The 16,729-nt window shown below is 50.8% G+C and overlaps 1 protein-coding gene across 10 annotated transcripts in view; it reads right to left on the minus strand.

Annotated features, from left to right (window-relative positions):
- ZNF618 (zinc finger protein 618) overlaps window positions 1-16,729 on the minus strand; it is a 153,005-nt gene that overhangs the window by 12,903 nt on the left and 123,373 nt on the right. For 8 of the 10 annotated variants that reach the window (XM_063174587.1, XM_063174584.1, XM_063174585.1 and 5 more), the window contains 3 exons: window positions 14,100-14,183; window positions 12,966-13,022; window positions 1,975-2,052 (listed from right to left, as the gene is read on the minus strand). In XM_063174587.1, the coding sequence (XP_063030657.1) occupies window positions 1,975-2,052; window positions 12,966-13,022; window positions 14,100-14,183 (219 nt within the window). The remainder of the gene's footprint in view (window positions 1-1,974; window positions 2,053-12,965; window positions 13,023-14,099; window positions 14,184-16,729) is intronic. The other 2 variants (XM_063174579.1, XM_063174582.1) reach the window with 2 other exon arrangements.

Here is a 16,729-nt window from a genome sequence, read left to right on the forward strand (position 1 = left end):
GAGGCTCAGAGGGGACAGGGGACAGTGTGAGGCACTGTGAGGCACAGAGGGGACAGGGGACAGTGTGAGGCACTGTGAGGCTCAGAGGGGACAGTGCCTGACATGGGCACAGCCTCAGGGGCCCTGCAGGAAGCAGCTGAAGGAGACAAGGACACCTGGGACACCTGGGACACCTCCCTGTCACTGCACCAATGAGACTTCAGCAGGAGGAGCCAGGCACAGGAGGGGACTTGCAAACAGAGCAGGGAGCAAGGAGAAAACAGAGCTTACCAAGAGAATCCTGAGCTGGGCAGAGGGGATTTACCCATTCAGAGCTGTGATGTGACAGGAGCCTATCACAGATACTGCTCCCTCCACCCTGTTGTGTGGCCAAAGTAACCCAGGTGAACAACCACAGGATCCCAGGCTGGTTTGGGTGGGAAGGGACCTCAAAGCCCACCCAGTGCCACCCCTGCCATGGCAGGGACACCTCCCACTGTCCCAGGCTGCTCCCAGCCCTGTCCAGCCTGGCCTTGGGCACTGCCAGGGATCCAGGGGCAGCCACAGCTGCTCTGGGCACCCTGTGCCAGGGCCTGCCCACCCTCACAGGGAGCCCTCAGCACCACCCCCATGGGTCACTTGTAAAAAAGAAACAAGTGAGGAAGCTGCAGGTAGCACCAGCTTAAAATGTGCAACAGCTCAGCCCTCAGTGAGCTGCCCCTGTCCCCTCCTGTGCTCGGTGTCACCCAGAGCTGTGACTCCACATGCTCCATTTCAGTGCCAGAGCCCAGAGCAAGAACAGGACGGTCAGAACAATGTGGAGGCAGCAGAACTGCCATGGACAGCAAGGACAGAGCCACAGCCAGGAGTGAGGGCAGCCCTGCCCTGAGCAGAGCCCACTGCTCCTTGGGGAACACAGAGTCCCAGTACTGCACAGAACCCCAGTGCCCTACCAGAAACACAAACTCACACCTTCTGCTCACAAACAGCTCTCAAAGCCTCGTGTAAATCACACAGATGACAAATAAAGTAGCTGCTGAACAACACACAAAGCCTGCACTAAGATTTGCCAGCAGGAACTAAGATGGAATAGAGGACCCTCATGGATGAAGAACTCAAGTGACACTATGAAAATTAGGACTAAAACTAAAATAAAGAGCAAGATAAGAACTTTGATTAACATTATTACAGAAAGGAAAATATGCTTTTCCTCAAGCCTCTTGTCCTCCCATGCCACTTTCCTCAGGGCCTGCATCTGCATCTCAACAGAGCAGCTGTCTGTTGGAGAACACAGGTCTGTCAAAGGATTTAATTGTTCTTATAACCATGTTAGTTCAATTGAATTCAAGAGGGAAAAAAAAGCAAAAAAATCTGCCAATATAAAATGAATTTGGTTTCTACATTTTTGAATATGCTGAGTGCTGTCTTTGAAACAGGTTTGGCTTTGAAATTTTAAAATCATCTCTTATGTATCAAGACAGGAAACAAAAGCAGTGACTTAGAAACAAAGCACTGGAACGACTCTTAAGAATTCTCATTTGTAGGTAGCTGAGAGGGAACTGAACACAGCTGCTGAAATGGCAAATTCTTCTTCTGAGAACACGTTTCAGTCCTTTGCAGAACTCCAGGAGACACAGGCACAGGACTCGTGTGGGCAAAGGCTCTGCTGCCCTGCTCCATGAGAGCAGGAGGGGGGATTCAACCTGCTGGAGGAGGTTACACAGTGAGGATTCTCTGCTGGCTCTGGATAAAGGCAATGAGCAGTGATGGACTCTGAGCTAGTGTGGCACACTCCCTCTGTCCCTATGGAAAGGAGCAAACTGTACAACAGACCCTGAGCCTCTGCTCCAGCCTTTGAGGGATGACTGTGTTTGTTGCAGTGAAATGATGGGGCTGTGGGAATGGGGAGCACCTACAGACACACATTGGGGTCAGCACCAGGCAGCAGCACAGAATTTATTCTCTGCTTGCAGCGAGTCCAAGTGCCCAGCTTACCTGCGTGGGACTGCATGTGCTCCAGGAGATTGTTATAAAACTGGAACTGGATTCCACAAGCTCCACAGGTGTAAGGCTCTGTTTGGGAGAAATCAGTTCAGAAGAATTACACAGAGTCTGCAGGAAGCAGCACAGGTGCATACCTCAGTGTGTAAGCTGTGGGCACAGCGAGCGGGGCTGGGCTGGGCTGGGCTGGGCTGGGCAGCTCCTCCTGCTGCACTTCACTGCCAGGGCACGGGCAGGGCACTACAGCAAGCCCCTGGTGCCATGGTGGCCATCTCAGGGTCCTGCACAGGTTTCTCCTGGAGGCTGCCCACTGGCCAGGGTGTGCTGGCCCAGGCTGCTGCAGCCTGCCTTGAGCGTGTCCCTGCAGGTCTGTGCTGGGAGTAATGCCTGCTGGGCTCATCTTCCATCCAGTTCTGTCCTCTCCAGTGTCTGCTGCCTCTCCTGAGTGAGACAAGGAGCACTGGGTTGTGACAAATGCTGTAGTCAGAGGCTGGGGGTGGAGCAGTGCCATGGGGGAACTCAGCTGGGGCTCTGTGGCTGTCACCAAGTGCAGTGACACCGGGGACTGGGTGGCAGCAGGATGCCAGGGAAGCAGAGGTGGAGGGCAGGAGCACAGGAGCCAGGCCTGTGCCCAAAGGCTGAGAGCAGAGCAGGAGAGCCATGTGCCAGAGCAATATGGATGAGCTGGAGTGAGGAAAGAGCTGGGTGCAGAGCTCCCTGGTCAGCTGGAAGATACATTTAGCCCTGTTCTATGTTGAAAGTGCATTTCTTCCACTGAATTAACCTAAAAGCAAATGTTTGCAGTTGCCTGTCTAAACAGCATCAGTAGAGTGCATTGGATGACAGATGTGATCCCAAACTACAGTGCTGCAATTTGGGAACACAGCAGCACTGCCAGCTCTCACTGGGGCATTTTGTCCCAGAGCAGCAGAATGCACAAACATGTGGCATATGAACAATTGTGGATACAAATGCCTGGCACACACACGGAGCAGAGTCTATTGCTACAATATTTCAGAAGTCTAGAGCTGAGTTTGAGGAGAAAAACAGATTCTGTATCAATGAATAAGCAGAAGTACCAGCATCCAGGACAGAGGAACCAAAGCCCAGGGAAGCACAAGGCTGCCTATACCTTGTGAGAAGTCTATCTCAGAGAGAAAACCCCAGAATCCACCTCAAGGTCAGAGGAATCCATGAGGAAAAACATAAAAGAGAACATGAACAAGCCTGTACTTTTATGCTGTGAGAACCCAGAGCCTCTGGAATGATGGAGCCAGCTCTGCCTGGAGTTGTGCTCAATGCCTGAACTCACTGTGTCTGCTTGTGATGCTGCTCCTGGGCTTGCTGCAGCATGGAAGTTTGGAAATTTGGTACTTAAGTAACTGCTTGTGGAAAAAAGAGAAGATTTGAACAACTGAGTGGCACATGGGGATTTCAGTCCTTGGGAATTAGCAGGGACTGGCTGTGTCTGCTGAAATCATCAGCAGTGAGGTGGTTGTGGTACAATGCCAGAAGAGGTACAATGCAATCTAATTGTTTCCACTTGTTTTTAATTGTCAGAGAGGAGAAGGCTCCCTGTGGGTGCAAACCATCCCTCTTGGGCTTGTATTTCAATGCCAAAGAGCTGTGTTACAGACACACCTGTGCCTGTGCTGCTCATGGAGCCCACACTGCTCAGATGGGAATGCCTCAAAGCCAGGGGGCCTGCAAGGACCCCTGCAAGGGTCAAAATTAACCTATGGATGTCCTAATGAATGAAAGCAGCCACACTTGTGAGAGCCTGCTGCCTGCTGCTGACAGCCCCTGGCTGTGTGCCCCTCTCTGGAGCCCCTGCCCCTCAGCAGAGGGCAGAGCAGGCCCTGCTGTACCCGTCAGTGCTGCCAGCCCGGGTGTCACCCCACGGTGCCCTGGGCACGAGCAGCTCTCCTGTGCCATGGACACCTCAGCACTCACTGCTCTCCCTGCTGCCCCCCTGCCTGCAGTGCCCCACTCAGCAGGGCAGGGCCAGGGCCCTTCTGTGCCCACACAGCCCCAGCTGCCCTGGGAGCAGCCCTGGGAGCAGGTTCCAGCACAGCACAGCTCAGTCACAGCTCAGTCACAGCCCCAGCAGCAGGCAAACCCCCCTCAGCCAGCACTCTCCAAGCTGCACTTCTCCCACACTCATTTTGCTCTCCTGTTGCACTCACATTTCCTTCTCAGCTCACTTTGTCTCCCTGAGCTGCTTCATCTCCCTCCTGCTGTATTCTCAGCTATTTTATCAGCACAAACCTGAGATATTTTTCTAGCTCTCTCCCTGCCTGGCTCCCCCTCACCTGTGTCCAGTCTCTTCTGGGTTCTCCCATCTGCAAAACCAAGTGCCAGTATTAAAATCTGAGCACTCATTAGCCTAACTACAGCATCTCAGAAAACATATTTCCTGTCAAACCACCACAATCCAGCAGGCTGTGACCACCAAGGTCTCCACAGCTCTTCATCTCAAACTCCTCCCTTTGGCACCACAAATCTCTGCTACTCAGTGCACCCAGTGAACTGGTAAAATCTCTCATTTGTGATTCTTCTCAGAAAAATTGTGTTGATTTTCATCTCAATTCCAAAAGATACCCCTTCTGTTCTACTCCAGAAATGTCCAAATTTGGAAAAAAATCACCACCTATATCAAAAACTGATGTCATATTCTGAAAATGCCAAAGCATTTTCTAAATAATTCTGACACAAAGACATACAGAAGTGTAAGTTTACCACAAATAAAACTGAGCCACATTAAAAATAAGCATAAAATTTAAATTCACCCAACAATTCCACAATATTTCCTGGGAGCAGGGGAAGGGATGCTTAGGAGGATGTGCAGAATCCTCATGGGAATGAATGAACTCACTTCACTTCCCAGAGCTCTCTGAGCCCCTCATGCTCCAGATGCAGAGCTGGCAACAGTCAGGCTGGCTGCAGGGAGGGTGGGATGTGCCAGGGCTACAAGAGCAAGAGGGATCTGGAAGGTGGAGAGAAGACAGAGGCAATCTGTATCCCAAACCAGGGAAAAGTCTGTTCACCTGTGCTGGTAATCCAGTCAATCCTCCTCCCTTTGATTTCTCTTGACCACGAACTGGAAAAGTTGTCAAAACTGCTTTGCACACCCATCTGAGCCACAGCTGTGCCCCATTCTCCTTCTCTCCCACCACTGCTTGTCCTTCCCCTGGGAATTTCAGCTCTTCCTTACTCAGCCTTAGGATCTGCTCTCCTTCAGGTGGGCTGAGCTCAGCAAAGGGCCCCAGCTCTCCCCTTTTGCTCTCTGTCCTTCTGCTCCCAGCTGCTGGTGGGACAAGGGAAGCCCCCTGTGCTTGTGGAGGTGTTTTCTGAGAGCAGTTTCAACCAGCAGCTGTTAAACCTCTTCAGTGTCCTGAGCCCCACAGAACTAACACTGACATCTGGTTGCACAATTTAAAACATCTTTCCCCAAGGCTATAATTAGACTCTTTTAGCAGTGCTTTACCCAGTGAGCAAGGCCCCAGCTGTGTGAGGCAAGGCAGAGCAAAAGCAGTGCCAGTGCTTGGGTTAAATAAATCACTCTAATTGCCATGTTAACTCTCATTGCCACATCTGAGCCAGGGAAAACAGCAGAGCCTGGTCTGAAGCCAGGAGGGAACAGGAGTTGAGAGCTTTAACAGATAGTTTCAGCAAGTGCCCTGAGGTGCTTGTGCAGTGACAGACATCCAGCAGGGTGTCACCATGGCTGCTCTTTCCTCAGCAGTGAAAACCCACATTTCAACACTTCTGTCCACATCTTGGTGAAAAACAAATGCAGAACAACTGTGAGGAAAACTTGTCAGCATTTCCACCCAATGTTTCCATTGGCTTTAGCTTCACTAGCAGTGAATTGCACCTTCCCTTTGACACAAACCCACGAGACAAAGCAGGAGAACCAGCAGCAGGCTCCTACAAAAACACCAGCACACCCCAAAATCAGTGGAAGCTTCTTGAAAACAGACCTTCTGTCATTTCCAGCCAGCTCAAACAGCAAGAGGTAACAAGGTGCTCTGGAGTATGCTTGCAAAAGAGGAGTCCCAAATTCACCACCCTTGTCAAATATCTGGGAATTAATTGGATTTCTCTTCCTGCATGAACTCATGTTCTCAATAAAGCCCTTGCTTCTCTCTCAGGTTTGTAAGAGGAGGAAGAACAGCATCCTCCTCCTCACCATGGGCACGCTCAGGGTGTAGCACTCAGGGCTGGCTCACACCACCAGGCTGGCACAAATCACCCCAAAGCCAGAGCCAGCAACCAAACACACTGCAAGGCAAGGGAAGAAGCTCCACCTGCTGAAACATCAAGGCCACAGTGCAGAATCTGCAGCAGAGACCCCTGTCCACCATCCCAGCCCTGCTCACTCCCAGTGTCCAATGCCAGGCCACAGGAACTTTACTGAGCTGAGCCCTCATCACAAGTTTTTCTGTGTGCAAATGTAACTCAAATATGGGGTCATTTTCAAATCTTGGTCTCAAAACACACTCACAAAAAACTCCCTGAAGACTGAATATGAAGTGATTTGGCAGCCCAGACTGCACAGAAACACCCTGGAGGATTTCTGTTGCATTTAAATCTGACACCAGAGCCACAGAAGTGAGGCATTTTATTCTCTGACACCTGGACGCATAATAAAAAAGCATTTATTGATGAAAATTGCTCAGAGGGCAGGGCAGCAGGGCTGCAGGAGGGCAGTCCCTGCCTTTTGCACCACAGACATCCATCACACTTACTTTGTAAAAGCGGGAAAGGATTTGAAATCAGGGGACTTGCAGTTTCTGCAAAAAAGAAAGAGATTTAAATATTGAGACTGGCAGAGACCTTGCTGCATTCTACACAGCTCTGCCCATCTGCTCGCTGCTCCTTATCCCTACTGCACACTTCCAGAGTTATCCAGGGCAGGGCAGGATGGGAGCTCCATTCAACACAAAATCCAACAAGTCCAACATGTCCATTTTCTCTCCTTTGCCCAATTTCTCATGGCCAGGGTTCTGCATCTTTCCTGTCCAATTTAAAATGTCCAGAGATTTTAACACACACCCAATGCTACAGCAATGGAAACAAGGAGAGGCCAGCAAAGAAAAGCCATGGGGCAAGAAACCCTTTACAAAGGCTTTCTTTGATGCTCCAGATGCAAATTCCCAGTTTCAACACGCAGCTTCTTTAAACTAAAGCTGGCAGGGAAAACCAAGGTGTTTCACTCTCACTGGATGCCAAAGGAGAGTTCCTAAGCAGTGCAGTTACTTCAGGCTGAGAATGCACATTTCCTATGCAGCACACCTTGCAGGCTGCCTTTCTGTGAAGTGTGACTGAAAGCTGTGTGCTGGCTGCCCCTGAGCAAGCAGGGTTTGTCTGCATCCAGCCCCAGTGCCCTGAGCAGAAGCTGTGATCCCAGCACCTCAGACCATGTGTGGTTTTCTACAGTCCCCAGGTGAGGTCCTTTAGGGTCAGACCCCTGCAGAGGGGCAGAAATCATTAATTATTAATGTTAAATATTCAGTCACAGACCCAGAGCATTTCTAGAAGGGTTCCAGTCCAAGGCTGTGGGCTGGCACATTCCCGACTGAGGCTCTCAGGGCTCTCTGACACACCTGGCCTGGTTTCCTTGGAAGGAACACCACCCTCAGGAACTGCATGGGTCAAGCACAGTGAGCCTTCCTGCTAAACATCCCCTGATGCTGAGGGGATCACCTAAACATCACCTAAACATCACCTGAGCTGCTGGAAAGGGCTCCAGGTAGCAGGGCCAGCCCCTAAGGAATGGAGATGAAGGCATGGATGATGCTGGGCAAAGACAAGGCTGGGATGCATGGGGGACACCAGCTCACAGGGAATGATCACTGCACACTCTGTGATCAGCCTGCAGCGTCCAGCTGCTCCTGCAGCTGCTGAGCTCAGGACCTGGGGCAACATCTTCACTGAAACAGGTCCCAGACCTGGTCCTGCTGAGCAGCTGAGCAGGGCAGGCTCCCCCAGGCACCCTCCTCTCCGTGCTGGCTCCCTGCCCTGGAGGTGCCCTGCTCCCTCAGGGCACACACTGTGCCCATGGCACTGCCCAGGGCCCCAGGCACTGCAGGGCTCCTGCAGCAGCCCCTCAGCCTTTGAGGGACAAACCCCAACTTCCCTGTGCCCCAGAGGAGAATCTGGAACAGAGCCCAGCAGTGGCACAGAGCACTCATAGCAGCCCAAGGAATTCTCAGCACCACCTCTGGCTGCTCTCCAGGCACAAGTGCTGACACAGTGTCCTCGTTCTGCTTGGCTTCCTACTCACATGGAGAGCACTGTCAGTATGGAACAGCACCTCAGGTACTCAATACAACACTGGTGTATGTGAAGGAAGAGTCTTAGGATTTTTCTGGTCTTCATATTTATAATTGGACAATTTTTTTATCCATGCATTGCCAGGCCCCTGTTACAGCACAATCACTTCCACTAAAGCTACCTATCCAGGTAAGAGCCATAGAAATGCCAGAGTGTGACTGATTAACGATAAATCACCTGCACTGGGGCTTTGTAACCTTTCCCTGCACAGATTCTCCAGGCCAAATGAGGGTTCAGGATTTCCTGCCCACACTTTGCTCTCCCAGGGACTGTCCTGGCCCTGCCATGCCCAGCCCCAGCCCAGTACCTGTGCTTGCAGACTGCAATCCTCAGCCCTGGCCCTGGCTGGGTCCCAGTTCTGCTGAGTGCTCCTTGCCTCAGTGCTTTCACAGGCATTGCCTCAGCTCCTCCCCACGTCCCAGGGCTCTGGAGCAATTGGCAGGATGTCACCCACAGAGACTGGCTACTGAGTGGTTCTTTTAACCCAGCTTCCTGTCTGCAAGCTGCCTGTTGAACATGAGAAGTCTGGAACAGCTTAAATGAATGTGGCACCAGAAATAAACAGTTCATTCCTAGAAACCTCAATTCCACACAAATGCCCAGTGGACACAGTGACTTATTTATGCAACCAAGCAAAGTGACACTTTCTCAACTGAACCCTCCCTGTGTGACTCTCATTCTCCTGCTGGGAACTGCACTCAGCTCCTGCCCCTCCTTCTGGGCACAGCACCTCAGGCTGCTGTGAGAATGCAGCTCTGGCTATTTGTGCAATTGTGTGCCCCATCACCAGCACTGCCTGTGCTGTGCACAGAGTGAAGCTCACAGAACAACTCCCCCTTCCCCTTTCCTCACTCCTCAGATTTGGCTCTCCCAGCTCCATGGAGACATGCAGCAGTCACAAACCAACCACAGATGAGGAAGAGAATTGCCAGATGAATGTTAATGGAAGTTGTATTTGTGCTGACAGAGCCTAGAGGCAGCTGGGTGCACCTCAGGAGGCAGAGGCACGAGGGCTGGCTGTGCTCATGTCACACTGCAATCAGTAATCAAGAATTATTATGCCCCAAACACTAAAGCTGCACTCACCCACCAAAAATGCCATCCTAGAAGTGCTGTCTTCGCAGCAAAAACCCCCAGGGATGGGCTGTGCAATGGCTGGACCACAGGGGCTGAGCAGAAGGGGACTTATGGCCACACCAGGGAAGAAAGTGATTTCTGAAATCCATGTTTAAAATCTAGTCCTGTGTCCTTTAAATCCTGACAACAAGAGATTTTCAGGCTCTTCCAAGAATTTTAACTCTATATCAAATGTAGAAAACCATATCTTTCTGGTCTCAATCTTGATCTCAGCTTGGCACAAACTGCTTCAAAAAAAGAAGACATTTCCATTGACCCTCTCCCCAGTTTGGAATAAACAGTGTTGGAAAGCAAAGCTTCCCTGTGCAAATAGGAATGAAAAGTGTTGACATTTTAAAAACTCTAAATGCTAAAATTTGTTGCACTGGAAGTTCTTACAGTAGTAGTTCCCTAAAGCAGCAGATGAAATTAAGACATATTTATACAGCTTAAATCAACCTTGAAAGTTCAAAATATTTCCCAATTCCCTACATAATTTTAACTGTTCTCTTTCACACCTGCAACACTGAGCAAATTCAGACTTCAACAAACACTGACAATTTCAATTAGATTTTCCCTTTGATAGCTGTATTTGAAGGTGTTGAAACTAAAGAGCTTTTTTTCTCCTTTTTTGCTTTTCTTTTATTTCTTGGATTCTCACAATTCCCTTAATCCCTCTCGGCCTTTATTTCACAAAGGAGTCATCCACATGCCCAAAACAAGGGCTCAAGCTGCACGAGGCTGTGAACACTTGAGTTAGGGATGGTTCCTGTCCCTGACGAAGGTCCCTGTCCCTGCCTGGGAGCCCTGAGGTGACAGAGGGCACCAGCCCCAGCCAAGGCTCCTCTCAACCACACATGGATGGAAAGGAAGGCAGTGACCTTCACTGTGGACACCACACTCAGCTCAGCCCCTTCCTGGGGCTTTCCCTGCCCATGCCCAGGCTGATCATCACTGCCTTTTACATTGCACAAGCTGGCCTTGAAATATTGTTTGGCCTCTTGAGGATTTAAAACCCCAGCATGTGTCAGGAGTTGGCAGAACGGCCCCCACCAGGGAGGGTTCCCTTGAAAGCAGCTTTATGGCACCCTAAGGAGTAACAGCAGAAGCCAGTGAGCCAATTCCACGCTTCAGGATCAGGTCATGGCACTGCTTTCTGGCCTCCCTCAGCTCAGCAGTGGATGAACAGAAGCTCCCTGTGTGACTTGGGACTCTGCTTCTCCCCAGGCTGCAAAGGGAGCAATTGGAACACTTTAGCAGGATGCTATTTTTGAAGCACTGTGGATCATTCAGGTTTCAGCAAAAAGCAAGTTCAAGTGGCTGTGGAGGCCTCTTTCCACGAGCACAAAGAGCACTCTCCAATCATAACATGGATGACAGCTCGAGACCTTCACCCAGTCCCTGCCTCCAGCCCACCCTGCTGGGGGACAGAGCTGGGACTCACCTCAGGCCCAAAGCAGAGCTTGGCACCAGCTCAGAGCTCTGCTCTATGGGCAGCCAATGCCAGCTCACACTGTAAGGGTGCCAGGTGCCTGCACTCACTGTGACAAGGACTAGGGTTGTGTGCACAGGGAAGTGACATCTGAAATCCAACATTTTCCATTCCTATTCCCACCCAGGACTCCCTACAGCATTGCACCCCTGGGTATTTTAGGTGGTTTTAGTTACTGACCTCCCTGTTCTGCTTGTCCTGCCCCTCACTCCACACTCCACCAAGGGATCTGTGCCACTGCAGCCAGGATGGTGGCACAGGGAAAAAGCAGAATGTCCCCAGATGGGTGGCCTAAAAATCTCTCTGGTATCTCTGTATCCAAGCCTGTGACACAAACTCACACCCACAGAGAACAAGAGCCATCAGGCATTTAACAAGGCCAAGCCCCACAGCTCTTGGCTGCTCAGCTGGGACCCACATTTACCTCCCAAACCTGGTGACTGTTCCTTACAGCAGCAGTTTGGTGACAAGCAAACAGCAGATGGGAGTGGGAGGATAGAAGTGTCCATCCTTCTGTCATTGCCCACCACATTGCCACCACCTGCTTCCCTGCCTGGGAGGAATCTGCTGGCTGAAGCAAAGAGAGGACAAGCCAATGGTGGCAGAATCACCCCAGAGCTCCCATCCCACGTGTGACACTGAGCCACACGGGGTTTGTCACCCCACTGAGACACAGCCATGGGAAGAAGGAAAAGGAGGAGGCAAGGACATGTCAGCTCTTCCAAAAGGCAGCTGCAGGGAGCTCTGCCTGGACAGCTGAGCACACAGAGCCCTCCAGGCCTCTCTGACCACCAGGGACACACAGGGTGACTGATGATGCTCACCCAGGCTGCTGTCAGTGAGGCCATTGGGACTCCTGAGAACTGGAAGGAATAAGAGGGAAATGGCTTGGTGGTGCAAGGGCTGGAAAAGAGCACTGAATGGGAAGCAGAACAAAAACTGAACCAAAGGGGGACAACACGGCTGGGGAAGAAAAGAGGATGCAGGACAGATAAAGGGAGGAAAAGGGGAAAAGTTTATACATCCCCATGCACCAGCCTGGCTTTCAGGAGCATGTCAACTCCTTAATGCAGAAAGCAACCACTTCCACCAGAGCCCAGCTGCCCTCAGACCAGTCCTGGGCAGCTCACTAGAGTTCCTCTGGTTTCCTGCTCAATCAAAGGTCCAGGTGAGTGCCTTGCAACCCCTCTGCAGCCTGCCAGGCCCTCGACTGAGCCACTAAAATAAACTGACACTACACATGGTGCAGACAGAAACACTCCTTACAGGGAAACAAGATGAGCAAATCACATGAAACTTTCTACTCAGCTTGTAAGAATTTCTGGTTTTGTTTTGATTTTTGCTGTGAACTTTCACTCATGTGCTTTAAATGTTGCAGTCCGGAAAGAAACAGATTGAGGAGGATGAGTGTGATGTGAGCTGGTACAAGGAGATGGCAGGGAGAGTTTGGGAGATGTGTCACAGCAACAGTGGGTCAGTATTTAATAGTTCAGCAAGAACTGAAGGCTTGCACTGTCCAGCACAGCCACTGTTTGTGTTTCTCGTCAGAGCCTCCTGGGCAGGTTCATCCCCCCTCCTGCAAAACTTGACAAGAACAGGCAGCAAGTTTCCAATGCAGCTTTCTTGGCTTCAGGAATGAGCTGTCTGATAGGAAGGAAGGTATTTCTGCCCTTCCTTTGCTGGCTGTACAAGGTTTGACAGGAATAAAATAGGTACAATCTCAGGCTGCTACTTTCCAATGGCTCCAGAGGAGTCAGGGCCCCAAGTGGTGTGTTGGCATTTACAGATGTGCACGTAAAGGCTTTGAAACCCTTCAAACACTGACAGCACCCCCAGAAGACAAGACAGGAGCTGCTGAGAGGCCAGGGCCACGTCCAGAGCTGCAGCCAGGCTGGGAACTCTGCAACTCAGAGCCTGCACTGCCCTGAGTCATGTCTGCCAGCCAGGCTGGGCTTACTGACCAGGGCCTGGGCAGCCCCAAGGACTCTGAGTGTCCAGCAGGACCAGGGCTAAGGGCCTGAAACAGAGACAAGCTCACCTGATGGGTTCTGCTTACACCTCTTTTCTTTAGGTTTCTCTGTCCCCGAATGACCAGCTGCAATTGTGGTGAATGATGGATTAGTACAGGATTTTCCCCCAAAACACAACACACAGTATTTAACAACAAACAACCTTCTTCCCCATTTCCCATCACCCACTCTGCTACCACACATGGGTTTTCCAACACCACAGCCCTGCTTTTCAACATGGTTCCAGAAAGCCTCTGACTTGCTTCTGAGGCAGGTCTAACCCCCAACAGACACTGTGTGACCTGCTCCAGGGAGATATCCCAGCCCTCACCTGCCCATTCCAGCCAGAGGCATTGCCAGCCCCACATATTCTGCTTCTCTTGGATGGGGAATGGAGGGAGGCCAGGCTTTTCTGCTGCCATGTTATTAATCTCTGCAGCAAGATGCTAAATTGATGTTTCATCTGGTCTGTCACATTTGCTCCAATTAGGAGAATGGTAGTGGCCCACTGGAAGACTGGGCAATACAGAGGCAGGATAAAAACCTTGCACAGAAAACTCTGTAGGTGCTGGACCTGAACAAAATTGTCTAGGCCACTGGTTGTGTTCAGTTACTACCACATGGACTGCACAAGTGGAGGGGAATTTCATTTCTTCTAGCACACATATTTTGGTCTCACATACACACATCTGATTCACTGTGAGATTCACACAGTGACTGCAGAAACAGCTGGGCATTGGTTGCAGTGACATTTAAATAAACTGTCATGCTCAGCATCACTGTAACCTGCAAACTGCTCTTCTACCCACAGTCCTCAAATTTCTGCTGCTTGCAAATGGCTTTGCTCCAGCAGGACTGCACTGATAGACACAGCACAAGTGCTGCTTGATCTGATCTCCATCCATCCTTTTTCCACATCTTGGCTCCCCTCTGAAAATCAATGTTCAAGTGCCTGGTCCTTGGCAGCAGGAATCCCCCATGGCCTGTGTGCCAGTGCTGGGGTGCCAGGAGCCTGGGGAGGAGGGAGGATGAGGCCCTACCAGGAGGGCTGGCTGCCTGTGAGCCTAAACAAGGTATCCCACAATACACCCACATCCACTGACACAGCTGGGTCCTGCTTGGAGAGGAACATGGAAGCAGCAGGAAAGGGTGACCACACTTACCACTGGAGTTCTGGGAATTGCTGTTTGTTTCTTCAAAGTTGTTTTGCACTTTGCCTTCCACTCTTCTGCTGAAAGCACTTTCTGCTGGGTGGAGAACAAAGCAGGAATGGTGACTGGTCAACACTGATGCAGAACCAGGCAGACAGGAGGCAAGACATGCTCCTGTGCCACATAATCACAGACCCTGAGTACAGCAGAAAGGTCAAATACCTCATTTTGGAGGCAAATGGGCCAGATTCAGTGAAGGGATAACAGGTGGGGATTTTTCTTGAATGCCTTCTGGCTGAGGGGCCTGGATTGGCTCTTAGGGAGCCCATGAACACCAGTCCTGACTGAACCAGAAAGGTCCTGAAAAAAAACCCAACCCTTATCTTACTCTTCCTTAAGGCAACAAGCAGCCCTTAACTCCTGTGAGCAGTCTGAGACTGAGCTCAGGGCCTCACACCACACCAAAGTGTCACTTACAGAAGTGCTGTGCCAGCTTTTCTTGTGCTTCCCAGCCACCTGCACTCCCTTCCTAAACACCCTCCTGGAAATGTTGAAGCAGAGGCCTGAAGGGTTGTCCCAGAGCCTGCCCACCATGTCTGGAAAAGCTGTGGAAGATCCTCTGGCTCTGGGCTTCCCAGCAGTGCCCTTGTTCCCTGAGCCCCCCTGAGCTCCTCTCAGGGCCCTCTCCAGCCACAGCACAGGGCAGGTCCCAGTGACTGCACTGGGAGGCTCCTCCAGGGCACCCAGGTACTTCCTGCCCCTGGCAGTGGCCACAAGCCCTGGAGCATCCTTGAATTATCCCTGGAGCATCCCTGAATTACCCCTGGAGCATCCCTGCACAGCACAGCTCAGGGTTCCCACCCTGCTCAAGCTGCTGTCCCTCAGCACCAGCTCAACAGTGCAAGGAGGTCCTGTCTCACTTCACTGGGTCTGCAATACCCAGGCAAATGGATTTACTGTGGTGGCTCAAAGGATAAACTAGAGATTAAACAAAAATGAACTGGCCAGAGCAATGTGTATGTGCTGTGCTGGACAGGCCCTCGCCCTGCACTCTCATTCTGGAGCCCACTGTCCCCTGAGGGCTTCACAGGGACACGGCCTGGCCTGGCTCTGCTGGGCACAGCTGGCAGACTGGGCAGGGCTGGGGACACAAGCCTTTCATTCAGGAGTGATGGGGACTCCTGAAAAGTGCTGCCACACCATGATTTTATTCCTGCAGACCACTGGAGTGGTCAGAACTGCTGTCAGGACTCGTCAGAGGCCCCAGGTCCCTGCAGCTCCCAGGGCTGCAGTGTGGCTCACACACGTGGGCCTTGGGGCTACCAGAGACCTGAAGGAAGAGCCCAGCCCATGGATTTTGGCCCAGCCAGTCCTCAGTGGACCCTTCCAAGTCCTGAGCAGGCTTCTCAAACTCTTAATCAACTACACTCCTGACTCCTAAAATTCAGGAGAACAAGCAAACTTGGTAACCAAATCAACTGAAACAGAAACGCATCAAACAGGGCTGAAAAGGAACTGGAAACATTATCTACCGAGGCCACTTGACAGATAAATAACAGAAACAAGAGGCCTTAAATAACAGGAAAATCAGACAGTGACAAAATGGTTTGGGTCAACTCACCCCTCCCAAGAGACCCAGGTTCAAGTCCTGGCTTATGTCACAAGTGAAGTGAGATGGAGGTCTCCAAAGACCTTTGTAAAGAATTGGCATGGTGGTTTTGCCTTCATCCCGTAGGCTTCCCCCCAAAACCTCCCCCAGGTCTGGCAGTAAGAAAAATCTGGTTTAATGCACCTGCTTGGTCCTACTGTGCCCTTCCCACACTGAGAGGGCAGCTCACTCTGTTATCTCTCCTTGTATTGGAACCTTTTGAAAGTGAGGTAAAATTCTCTGTATGGACCAAGTCCTTGGCAGCTGTGGGTATGTGTTACCAACAAAACCCATCCTTGTTCAGCATCCATGGCCTTTCTCACCACAGCCACCTCTCATACTCAGCATCTGTCCATGCCAGACATTCTAGGGGTGTTTAAACACCAATTGACTGACCAGCCCTTCTTCTGCACCCAGATGGGATCTCTATCTATCAATCCTACAGTGGACTGCACACGGCACACACTGTTTCACACCCTATTAATTAACTGTTATTTTTCAGTAGTCTTTGCTTTCTTTCTTCTTATTTTTGTTTTTTAGGCTTGGTCTTGTTTGGAAGGAGGAAACTGAGACAATGAGAGGATCAACCCTAACTTGCATTTTCTAACTGCTCAGTAATGGTTCTGTAATACTGATTTTTCTGTTTATGTCTCAGAGGTTCCTGAGGGGAATGGAGCACTGTGAAAACACCGGTACTCCACTGCACTTCCAAAGGCACAGGCCTAGCCATGAGAACATCACCTTGAGGAAAACAAACACTAAATGCCAAACAGTGCTGAAAACCAAGCAAAAATCCCCATTCCTGACAAGCCATTACATGAATCCTTGAAGGATTCATGTCAGGAAGCTCTTCTGAGTTTGTGACACCAGGATTTGAAACAGGGTCTTTTGCACCTTGTGGTTACCAAGATGTTTAACAAAACAACTTGTCACTGGGAAGGGATTATACAGCATCAACTGCTCCTGGGAGCAGCTTCTGTGGGACAGCCATGGA

The sequence above is a fragment of the Melospiza melodia genome, chromosome 22 (genome assembly GCF_035770615.1).
Source record: "Melospiza melodia melodia isolate bMelMel2 chromosome 22, bMelMel2.pri, whole genome shotgun sequence".
Taxonomy (NCBI): Eukaryota; Metazoa; Chordata; class Aves; order Passeriformes; family Passerellidae; genus Melospiza; species Melospiza melodia.